We start from the raw sequence: 13,161 nt of genomic DNA, 5'->3' as shown, positions 1-13,161 counted from the left end.
ATTGAAACAAAAAAGAGAAAGAGAATAAGCAATTTAAGTGAAAGGGGGAAGAGAAGTGAACGTAAGGCATGGAGGGTCCGTCAGCAAAGATGCAGGCAAAGAGTCAGAGCAGGAGCATTGACCCCCCCATCATCACCAGATAGATCACCCAGCATTTCAAGGTACAAACTGAACTGTTACAAATACAGAAATCAACGGTTAAACTGTGAAACATAGTTATAAAAGTGCATAGCATACAATACCACCTCTCTCTCTCTCTCTCTCATACACTCACACACACACTCTCTAACACTCTCACACACACACACACACACACTGTCTCTCACATACACTGACACTCGCTAACACTCTCACACACACACACACACACACAGCATTTACATTATCATATGTCACATCTGGATTTGCTTCCCTGGATATTCACACCAATACTCACATACCCTTTTTGCACTAACTCTTTCCCTATCACCTATTCTTCACATTCACACACACACAGAAAAAGAGACACATACAGTGAGAGAGCAAGAGAGAAGGAGAAACAAGCTAGGGTGAAATGAGTCAGAACTTTTTTTCAAGAAAATATTTTTGCTTTACAGACAACTACAACAAGGGAGGAGACAACATAGGAGAGATGCACAAAGGAAACAAAGGGAGATAAAGAAACTGAAAGACAAGATCATCACTTGGAAACGAAGATATGAATAGGTGAAGAAACATAACATACGACTGCAGCGTGCAAATCTTGACAGCCCAGAAGTTAAAACAAAAAGAATTCTTCAAGGTCAGCGAGCCAACACCCAAGTCAGGAAAGCCCTGAAATATCACTTCGCTGTTTTGGGAGCACTGAAATACAAATACAAAAGTTTTAAAGACACAAAGTCAAAACAAAGTCTTGCACAGCTGGTATCAGAGAAGCTGATCAAAAAATACAAATGCAAGACATACTGCAAGAAGCTCATCGGTTGTGATTCTCGAACCATCAGAAAAACAAAGCAAGTCCAAGAAACTAGCATACAGAAGGAGACTGTAAAATCTGTCAGACAATTTTTCCTCAGGGATGATGTCAGCAGACTGACTACAGGGAGGAAGAACACACTAACTCTAAAGACGGTTAAGAGACAGGAAATATGTATCTGAGCACCAACATATTTCCTATGCTTTCTTCTGCCGTCAGAGACCATTTTGGGTGGTTCCACCAAATGAGAGAGACAGAGAGACGTGCCAGTATAAGACACACGAAAACTTGCAGTTCATGGCTGACAAATTATACAGACTTGGCATTTCAGACTCCAGAAACTTAGAGGAAATGTCCGACAGCACTGTCTGCAGCACCTCCAAGACATGTGCTTATGGTGATTGTTTGGACTGCAAATTTTCTGCCTATCCCCTAAACAGGTCTTCAAGTAGAGTGGTGACTAAGCCAGTGGTGCCAGGAGAAGGTGAACATCTCACTGCAAGGTGGAGAGACAAGAACAAGTACAATCACAGTCAAAAAAGATATTCCAATACAGGAGGATGAGCTCGTGGCACAATTCCAGGACAGGCTCTTTAACATCAGGAGACACATTTTTAATATTCGCTGGCAGTACAATGAGTACAGGAATCTCAGAGAGAGCCTCACTGCCAAAGACTGCCTTCTCCACATCGATTTCAGTGAGAATTATTCTTGTAAATACTCCAATGAACTCACACACACACACACACACACACACACACTCTCTCTCTCACACACACACACACACACACACACACACTCTCACACTCACACACACACACACACACACACACACACTCTCTCTCTCACACACACACACACACACGCTTTATGAAATAAACATGACTGCACATGTAACCTCAAACGTCTACACAAGCATGTCACCTCATGAAAAGCAAGTTCAAATTGAATTAAGACGCTCTCGCTCTCTGTGAATCACCGAGAATAAGTTTTTGAAAGAAGACTCTTCTGCTCACCAAGGCTGCAGTTATTTGATTAAAAATACAGTAAAAACAGTAAAATTGTGAAATATTATTACGATTCAGAATAGCTGTTTTCTACCTGAATATATTGTAAAATGTAATTTATTTCTGTGATGTGCAGCTGTATTTTCAGCATCATTACTCCAGTCTTCAGTGTCACATGATCCTTCAGAAATCATTCTAATATGCTGATTAAAATTAAAACAAGTTAAAGTCAAGATCAATATTTCATGTCCATTCATTTGCCAAGTAGGCGCTTCACGTCAGGGTTTATTTCACGATAATGACCGTCTGACTGCACAATTTCCCGTATGTATTTTTTAATGAGAAAATGTATTACATTATTAACATTGCTGTGCATTTATCTGCCTGCTGAATTTCGGCGCGCTGTATCATGTATGTTGGCTTGCTTACTGCCTGCAGCACTGTATATGCTAGCATGTTAAACTGAAGCATGCTGAATAACAGTAACCAAACAAACAAATGTAATTCACAGTCACCTTATCGTCGTTCTTCTAATTCTAAAATGCAAAAATGTCAGAATATAACCAAGACTTTACGGAAGTGAGGTTAAAAATGGTCACCAAGACACGAGTGGTGGTGCACGGTAAAAACGCTGTAGTTAAAGCTGCTGAGAACAATTTCTGCATCATTAGCGCATCGAACAGAATCCTAATAATGACAATGATGTATATGTTTAAAGTAACAATACAAGAAGACTAATAAAAGCTAAAGAAAAATATATTTAAAGTGATGATAAAAGTAACCTAATAAAGCGGATTTCTTTATTTAAAAGATTTCTTTTGAGAAAAATTTATTTTATCTAAATAAAGGCCAAAATAAACCTTTAAAATAAATAAACAAATTTATTTGTTAAACAAACACATTTATTTTAAAGCTTTATTTTGAGCTAAATTTGTTTTATCTAAATAAAGGCAAAATGGCCAAAATAAACCTTTGAAATAAATAAGTTTATTTAAAAAAAAAAAAGATTTTAAAGATCTATTTTGGGCTAAATTCATTTGATCCAAACAAAGGCCAAAATAAATCTTTTGAATAAATGAATGAATGAATGAATGAATGAATCTATTAATTTGTTTATTTTAAAGATTTCTTTTGGGCTAAATATATTTTATCTAAATAAAGGTAAAATGGCCAAAATAAATGTTTAAAATAAATAAATATTTTTTGAAAACGTTTATTTTAAAGATTTGTTTTTGGCTACATGACAAAAAATCTTTAAAATAAAACAAACAAGCATATAAATAAATAAATATATATTTTTATTTATTTTAAACATTTATTTTGGGCTAAATTTATTTTAGATAAAGGCAAAATTGCCCAAATAAACCTTTAAAACTAACAAACAAATAAACAAAAAATAAATAAATAAACTTTTATACATTTATTTTAAAGCTTTATTTTGGACTACATTAAAATTGACAAAATAAATCTTTAAAATAAAGGTAAAATAAATATTTAAAACAAAGAAATAAACAGGAGAAACGTCTGATGCCTCTGAACTTTCATCTTCTGACACTGGAGAAAATATTTGCAAAAAACCTGACTAAGTGGTCAAAAATAGTTTAATATGACTCCAATAAATATAAAAGCATCTTACTCGACTTCTTGGCTTTTCTTGCGAGAGCAGCAGCAAGTTCATTCTGCACCTATGGCAAAAAATCAAAACACAGTTTTAGAATGTAATCCGGTTAAAGCACAAGAGAACCTCGGCTTTACTTTATTCTACATCGGAGCGATGAAAGCACAAGAGGATCTCTAGAGCAAAGCCGATCCACAGCAGTTACAAACACAAGAGCACAAGAGAGAAGAGCTGTGAATGAACTCATGGGATACTGGAGGAGGACAGCTGTGTGGATATTAACACTGATTCAACACTGAGTCAAGAGGGAATCAACTCAGTTTGGTGACACAGTTACCAGTTAGGCATTTAACCTACACTACCGCTCAAAAGTTTGGGATCAGTAAGACTTGTAATGTTTTTAAAGAAGTCTCTTCTGCTCATCAAGGCTGCATTTATTTGATCAGAAACAATTTAACACATCCTTGCTGAATAAAAGTTTTAATTTCTTTCAAAAAAAATAAAGAATAAAAATGTACTGACCCCAAACTTTTGAACGGTAGTGTATATTGTTAGAAAAGATTTCTATTTTAAATAAACGCTCTTCTTTTTAACTTTTTATTCATCAGAGAATCCAGAAAAAAGTATCAGTTTCCAAAAAGATATTTGGCAGCACAACTGTTTCCAGCTCTGATAATAAATCAGTATATTATTATGATTTCTGAAGATCATGTGACACTGAAGACTGGAGTAATGATGCTGAAAATACAGCTGCGCATCACAGCAATAAATTACATTTTAAAGTATATTAAAATAGAAACCATTATTTTATATTGTAATAACATTTTGCAAGATTACTGTTTTTTTCTGTATTTTTGATCAAATAAATGCAGCCTTGATGAGCAGAAGAGAAACTTTTGAGCGGTAGTGTATATCATAAGCTATTATATATATACTCAGAAATCAATATAGCTCATTAAAGCTAAACATTTGTGTTTATTTGCGATGTATTGTGGGAAATGTGCTGATGGTTACCAGTGAAGCAGCTAATCAGGCTGTTTTATTGGGGAATGCATTATGTTTCAGGGGTAACATGTAACATTAATAATAATTATATACATGTTTAAGACATTTTTCGGTGAAAAAATTATTTAGGAAAATTTCATGACTTAATGAAGATTTTAATTTTCGTGATATAATAAGTAATCAATAAGCAATTGGTTGCCAATATATTTATTTTAATACATTTATTTGAAATATTTTATTATATTTGTTTACACATATTTACTAGCTGAACATAACTAGACAAATATATTAAAATATTTTAAATATATATATTACTTTTTTATTTAATTTGCTGACATACAAACTAATTGAAAAGCTCTTTTGCATTTCATCATTGGACATTTTCAAATTATTTTTAATTAATTAAAGAAAGAGACAGATATATTATGTGCAAATTTGGTCAAACACTTTTGCACATTAAAATATATTGGCAACAAATTGCTTATTGATTACTGTTTATATCACGAAAATTAACTAAATCTTCATCTTCAAGTCATGAAATTTTCCTAAAAAATTTTTTAACCAAAAAATGTCTTAAACATGTATATAATTATTATTATTGTAATATAACCTCCTGAAACATAATGCATTACACCATAAAATACTAGTTTTAGTTTCTTTTGCATTACTTTTCTTCATAGTTTTTTCGCTGTCTATTTTTGCTTTTTTTATTTGAATGTTTTTTAATGTCGTAAATAATTAAATATAATAAAAAGCACAAAGGAAAAAAATAAACAATACAATTTTTGTTTAAAAAAATACATTTAGAAAATTTCATGATTTGAGATTTTTGTTAATTTCCATGATATTTCTGAAATTGTCAAATGAGTTTTTTCTGCTAGATCTGAATACAGTGAACAGTAAGCAGCACTGATGGTGAGCTGTGGCAGTGTTCTGGTGGAGAGCGAGCGGTGAGTGTCCGCTGGTGTCAGATGAGAGTCTGTGTGATGGATGAGGCTCTTTCAGGCTGCAGTGGATATTTACACACACCAGGGCACTGAAGACACTGAGTCAGGGGTCAGCAGACACACACAGACGCTTACCGTGGACGTGAGTCTCTCCAGAGCCTTCATCTGCAGGATCTCGCTGCAGATATCACGCTTCCTGTCTGGGTCTTCCTCGGGTCTGCAAGAGAGAAAACACACACACACACGATAAAACACCTCTGATGCAGGACTGTCCCGTGTGAGCCGACCTCTGACAGTGATATTCTGCAAGACAAGCAGCAGATGTCATGCACAGAGTCGGCCCCGTCCCAAATGATGCACTTCATGTGAGGGTTCAGAGGCGCCTTTGATGCACAATTGGGCCAAGTATGCACTAATATGGATTACTGCTGTCAGAATAAGCAGCATTAACTCATCAATTGTGGACTTGGAGGAAGACGGCAAGGAATTAAAGCACCTTTTGGGACAAAAATGCAAGTGCACTACCAATGAATACTAGTATATTACCTATACTGTGCAGTATAGACAGTATACTCAGCAGTGACCGCTGACTGTGAGACAGTTTTCCAGGAGAATATCATAACGTGTGAATCTATCTATCCTAGAAACAGGGTTATTATCGTTAACTAAAACTATTTTTGTTCATTTAAAAAAAGCTGCAATAAAAAAATAAAATAAAAAAATAAAAAAATAAAAAATAAAAAATAAATAAAATAAAATAAAAAATAAAATAAATCTTGCCAAGGCAACATTTATCATTTTCGTTTAGTTAAAGCTGAAGCACTAAAATTTCTATATTCCTTAATAAAGTAAATAAAACTAAAACTGAAATAAAAATAAATTAAGTAATATTTTTAAAAAAAGTTATAAAATGACAAAAGCACAAAACAAAATCAACAAAAAAATTAACTACAGTTAAAATGAAAACTGAAGGTCTAAAAATATAATTAAAATATTAATAAATACTAATTCAAAATATTATTAAAACCATAATAGCTGATACTATAATATAATGCAAAATAATATAAAACTTTTTTCCATTAGTTGCCAAAGCAACATTTCTCATTTTCATCTAAAGTTGAAGCACTAAAATTGGAAATAATAATAATTAAAAAAACTAAACTGAAATAAATAAATAGTAAGATTTTAAAAAATATATCAAATTGAAAAAAAGCACATAACAAAATTACTAAATAATTAACAAAAAATAAAATGAAAACTGAAAGCATAAAAATTTAAAATATTAATAAATACCCCTTCAAATGAATAAAACTATAATAGTTAACGATAAAAAAACTATAATATAATATTAATAAAAACTATTTCAGCTCGTCTCCAAAGCAACATTTCTCATTTTCATTTATTCCGTTGTAGCATTAAAATTACTGTCTGGAAATAAAATAAATAAAAACTCAAATGAAACTAAAACTGAAATAAAAATAAATTAAGCCTAAATATTAATGACAATATTAAATCAACAGCCCTCGGCTCTCTACTGCCTCCTCCTGCTGTACTGCATTACACCAGGCTCCAAAACACACATGAAGATCAAACTCTGCTTTTGACATGAAACACATGAAGCTGAATCCACAGTTAACGTCTGATGGACAAAATATAGGTAAAGTCTTTATGTTTGTTTGTTTAATAATTAAAGAAAAGTTCTTCATTATATAATTTCTTCAGCTCAGTGTTTTGGTTTCAATAAAGCACCAGAATAAAAAATATATACTATGCAGTTCTTTGTGCATTATTATATTATATTATATTATATTATATTATATTATTTAAAATATTTTTCATAACTAGCTGCACAACTAGAAACATTCAACAAAAATTGGTTTTAAAAATACATATTTAATATAAAAATAAAATAAATTTTTTTACATGTATTGTTTTATATTGTTATATTATTTAACATATTTTTCATAACTAGTTGAACAACTAGAAAAATAAATGTAAAAATAAAATTTTAAAAATAAATATTTAATATAAAACTAAAATTAAATAAAAATAAAAATAAAATTTACAAAATCAGTTTTATGATGTATATTTTTCTAATTTTTTAATTGTACAAACAAATAAATAAACAAATATATATATTTTATATATATTTTTTATTTTTTATCTGTGCTTGGGGTTCTTTACAGCACCAGAATATTTTCCAAAAAATAAATTAATTAATAAAATTAATAATAATAATTATATAATTACATACACAAAATAAATAAATAAACAAATATATATATTTTATATATATAAAATATATATGCTTGGGGTTCTTTACAGCACCAGAATATTTTCCAAAAAATAAATAAATAAATAAAATTAATAATAATAATTATATAATTACATACACAAAATAAAAAATGTTTGTGTTCCTTTTTAAAAGTTTTTATTTCTCACCAAAAAGGGTTTTTGCATAGGCTTTATGATTCCTTGGGGATTGACCTTATCTTATTATTTTTAGGAGTAAAGAGCAGATTGAGCAGGTATAAACCACACCAAAGCCTGAAAACTGCTATAATTCGGGACAAAGCGCTTGTGGAGCGTAAACCTCCACACAGTATCACACACAGCTCAAACTGGGCCAGTGAGTTTGAGAAGTGGGCCAAAGTTTCCCTCCTTCTCCTGCGCCGTCAGTCCATTCATCACAGCGACTGACGTGCTTTCATCACACCATGCATCTCTCCTCCTCGTCTGTCTCTACCTCCACCAGACACGGCGGCTGAAGTGATTCACAATGGCGGCGACTTCTAAACGAATCAGGCACGATTGCATGAGATTGCAATTCACACACTTGCACAAACACACAGGCTCGCAAATGCACACGGCAGGCAAATGTAGACATAAACGCACACTCATACGCAAATGCACGCTCATTCAGCACACAGAAGCATTACTAGTTTCACAGAGCTGAAGAGAAAATTCAAATATACGGTCTGTACAGTAGAAAAACCATTACGTCTATGGAGAGTCCCCACAAGGATAGCTGACCAGACTGTGTGTGTAGGTGTGTGTGTGTGTGTGTGTGTGTGTGTGTAGGAGGCTGAAAGCGAGGCAGTATCCAAACAATCCTGGCTAAAAGCATCACTCCTGTAGCTCCAGGGGTTTCAATTCTGCCGAAGAGACGGTCACGACCGGCACAACAGAAACCACAATCACACCACACAACAAACAACAAAACAAAACCATACGCAGGAGCAAACCTGCAGAAATAACAGAAACAAATAATAAAATAAAGACTTGATAAAACAAATACAATTCATTTGAATTAAATTTAGTTCTAAATACATTTTTTGTATTACTTTTTTATATTTATTTACATTTTACTTAAAATCAAAATGTAATTTTAGTTTTAATTCTGTATAATGTATTTATTTATATTTATTCTTTATTCTTTCCGACCTTATTTTATATTTATTTTTTCATTCATTTAGATTTTTTTTGTATAATTATTTGTAGTATGAAATAAATACATGCAGGAATAAATAAATATGAAAATAAATGAATGCATAAATATAAAAATAATAAAAACAAATAAAAAAATACATAAATGTAATAATAGGAAAATTAATAAAGGAATAAATGACTTGATAAAACAATTGCAATTCATTTTTTTTTAGTCCTTAATTATTTTTTGTATTACGTTGTCCTTTATTAATTATTTTCTGTATTTCTTTTTAACTTTGTTTATTCTTTTTAACTTTATATTTTATTCTTTCTTTCATTTGTTTTGTATTTGTTTATATATTTATTTGTAATATTGAAATAAATATTTATGGGAATAAATAAATATATATAAAAACACATCAACATAAAAAAAAAAATAAAAGCATAAAAATACGGTTAAAATAAAGAAAATAAATAAAGGGGGGAAAGTAACACAGAAAATGTAAATCTAAATTTCTGCAGGTTTGGTCCTTTATAAAACCACTAAAAAATGCAGCAGTGACAAAGTTCAGACTCATTTTACCGTCTTTTACATGTCGTGTCATTCACTCTGATATAATCAAGGTCTCTTTTCACTACAGTGTCAATATCAAATAGTTTCTACAGAATTGTTCTGCCCATAACTAGTCCTAACCAGTCCCGACAGCTGGTAAAAACTGTAACCACACAACCGTTCAGAGGTATTTTTTCATTTTGACAGACAAAAATTACCACCAAACGTGGCCTTAATTGTCAGATGCAACATATATGGGCAACAGGATATGATGTCATAGTCCAGGATTTCTAAATAATATATGCAACATCTACAATCTGATTTAAGACTGATTTAAACTGAGTCTTTTTGGTGATGACTCAAACGAGTCATTTGTTCATGAATCGAACTACACTAGTCGTGCTGTTTGCTTGTTTTTTTGCATGCAGCGCAACAGAAAGATGCATTGTCTGTTTATTTTCTTTGAATTATTCTGCAGCATCATCCTGTGTTTTTATCTCATCACATTCAATTCAAACTGCAAGCTCAAAACTCGGGGAAATGATCATTTCTTTCGCCGTGAGGCTGTAGATTCAGGGTATTGCAGTGCGGTAATATCAGCAGACTCGCATGAGTTTTTCGTTTGATCTCATTTGTTTGGCTTGTGCGCGAGGATCTCATTTCTGCTTTAATACACTCCCATCTGCATGCGGCGTGATGAGAAACGCAGAGGCGAAGGGACTCTGAACCCGATCGAACGGCCCGGCATCAGCGAGGCCAAACCGTGTCACTTCCAATTCTGTCAGGGAGGGAAAAAAACTGCTGCCGTGGACGCGGGACGCCGTCCCATGTTCACCTTCCTGAAATTGCCATCAGCTGTCTACTCAGATCTAATCTGGCGGTTCACATCTCTCTGCGATATCATCCTCCTCGGCCTTCACGGCTAACAAAACAGCCCCGCTGAATCGAATCTTGCTCAAAAGCGATCTCATCGTCTGCACCGAAGACACATTTAAGCCAATCAAATACTTTAATCTACACTTAACTTGGTTGAATCGAATTGAGCTGGACTCAATGACCCAAGATTGGGACGCAGGTCTGTTATAATTGGGTCGTGGACAACAGGAAAACATGCAAATCATAAAATGCATATAACTGTGATTAATATAAAAGGGAGAATACACCTCCCATGTCTTTTGTTTTGGACGTCACATGGACATTTTTAGGAGGTGTGGAGACATATATAGGAGATATTTTGGGATTTTGAGGGGGGTTGGAAACCACTTAAACCACTTTAATAAAATAATTACCTATGTGGAAACCCTATTGTGATAGTACTATACAGAAATACACTACTGTTCAAAAGTTTGGGGTCGGTTAGATTTTGTAACGTTTATGAGTCTCTTCTGCTCATCCAAGATGCATTTTCCAATCAAAAATACTTTAAAAATTGTGAAATATTATTATAATTAAAAGCAGCTGTTTTCTTTGTGAATATCTGTTCAAATGTAATTTATTTCTGTGATCAAAGCTGTATTTTCAGCATCATTACTCCAGTCTTCAGTGTCACATGATCTTCAGAAATCATTCTAATATGCTGATTTGCTGCTCAAGAAATATTTCTGATTATTATCAATGTTGAAAACAGTCGTGCTGCACAATATTTTTGTGAAAACCATTTTATTTTTCAGGATTCTTTGATGATTAGGAAGTTCAAAAGAACAGCGTTTATTTGAAATAGAAATCTTTTGCAACATTATAAATTTTTGATAAATTTAATGCATCCTTGATTAATAAAAGCATTAATTTCTTTAAAAACAAATCGTACTGCCCCCAAACTTTTAATCATCCTCTACATGAGAAAGAAATACCCAACTAAAAGCTCATATACACTCACACAAATCAAACACACACATATTTCATTTCTTTCTTCCATGAGGATGATTTGTGGTTAAACAGGATTAACAGGAAAACCAAAGCAAAAGGTCACGAGAACAATCTGTTTCCTGCTGCATCCAAATCAGACGAACGCATGAAAGACAATGATGGAAACTAGTGCACTGCACAGTATATACTACACACTGCATACTATTTCTTTAAATAATGTGAAACACTGATACTATGTGTGTATATATATATATATATATTAATAATCACATTTTGTTGCTTTGCAGCCTGAAATGAAGACGGACACAGTTTTGTTTTATCCAGCTGTATTTACTTATAACATATCACAAAATGTGATTATTTTAAAGTGCCCCTATTATGCCATTTTTAAGGTTGCTAATATTGTTTTATGAGTCTCCTAAAACAGGTTTACATGCATGCAAGGTCAAAAAACACGTTAGTTTTCTCAAAAATAGTTTATGTTCACATACAGCTACATGACACACTGCATGAAAGGTAATATTCGAAAATAGGGGCACTTTATATATTCGAAAATATTAAAAATATTAGTTTTATTGCGGCATAATAGGGGCACTTTAAAGGGGGTGATTCTTTTCTATACCGGGGTCTGAATACTTTCCGTACCCACTGTATATATATATATAGCATGTAACATGCATATTGTTTATACTTACGGGCTGACAACCCTGAACTGGACGTAGGGGACGAGCTGCAGCAGAAGACGGACGCCATTCTGCCATTCCTCCTCGTTGCGAAACTCACAGCCCTGAGCGTCGCACTCCTCGAACGAGAACTGATAATATGTGTTGGAGTCTTCAAACACCAGCCGCTGGTCGACTGAGGGGACGACAGAGAGGGATTTATAACACGGCACACATATGATGTGATATAGAGCTGTTCAAGTTTGCGGTCCTAGAGAATTGGCATTTTCCCACTGGAAATGTTCCCCAAAAACCCATTAGAAATTCCAGAGGGATCCCACAGCGAATCTGCCTCCCGGGTTGACCTACAAACATACATCATGACTGAACAGCTCCATTATATATACAGCTGATTCTTCACACTATACAGTATTCCATGCAGTGTGCTCCAGTTCTATACTGCACTGTATTTCATATTCCATACAATATTACATTCCTTTATTCAAGCCTGCATACAGAAAATTCTAAATTCTAAAAATGTAGCAGTACGAAGTATTACATTCCAAACATGTAGTGTGTGTTTACCTAAAACTAAAACCATAAAATGTTTTAATTTGAAATAAAATAAACATTAAACGAAATAAAATACAAAAAACTGTTAAGTTGAAGTACTAAAATAGCTCAAATAATTTTTTTTTTTTTTTACTAAAACTTTTCCTAAAATAAAATGAAAACAGAACATTTAAAATAACTATCAACATAAATTCTAACAGCATTTCAATGATAGTAAAATAAGACAGGTTATTAACCTGAGTGCAGTATTCCCAGCTCCAGCAGCACCTGCCAGACACGAGACGCCATTAACCTGCACTGAACCGACAAACACTGCTCCAGGAGCCACTGGACCAGCTCCACACCGACATAACTCCTCCTGCATGGACACACACACACACACACACACACACAAACACACACACACACACACACACAAGTTACTGTCGGCTTCTATATTACATGCACTATTATTTAAAAGTTTAGGGTCTGTAGTTTTTGTTTTTTTTTCAAAAGAAATGAATGCATTTATTCAGCAAGGATGCATTAAATTGATCAAAAGTGACA

At 33.0% G+C, this 13,161-nt stretch overlaps 1 protein-coding gene across 1 annotated transcript in view; it reads right to left on the bottom strand.

Annotated features, from left to right (window-relative positions):
- Window positions 1-590: 590 nt before the first annotated feature.
- The window catches only part of LOC107714278 (rap guanine nucleotide exchange factor 5-like), a 19,491-nt gene continuing 6,920 nt past the window's right edge, over window positions 591-13,161 (bottom strand). Inside the window, exons 2-8 of the mRNA XM_016520092.1 lie at window positions 12,852-12,973; window positions 12,076-12,238; window positions 5,668-5,749; window positions 3,599-3,647; window positions 3,476-3,516; window positions 725-843; window positions 591-600 (exon numbers count right to left, since the gene is read on the bottom strand). Of these exons, the coding sequence (XP_016375578.1) occupies window positions 591-600; window positions 725-843; window positions 3,476-3,516; window positions 3,599-3,647; window positions 5,668-5,749; window positions 12,076-12,238; window positions 12,852-12,903 (516 nt within the window). The 5' untranslated portion in view covers window positions 12,904-12,973. The remainder of the gene's footprint in view (window positions 601-724; window positions 844-3,475; window positions 3,517-3,598; window positions 3,648-5,667; window positions 5,750-12,075; window positions 12,239-12,851; window positions 12,974-13,161) is intronic.

Source organism: Sinocyclocheilus rhinocerous, unplaced genomic scaffold (assembly GCF_001515625.1).
Source record: "Sinocyclocheilus rhinocerous isolate Xijiao unplaced genomic scaffold, SAMN03320098_v1.1 scaffold1230, whole genome shotgun sequence".
Taxonomy (NCBI): Eukaryota; Metazoa; Chordata; class Actinopteri; order Cypriniformes; family Cyprinidae; genus Sinocyclocheilus; species Sinocyclocheilus rhinocerous.
The sequence above is the reverse complement of the archived record's forward strand: the minus strand, read 5'-3'. Positions and strand labels throughout refer to the sequence as shown.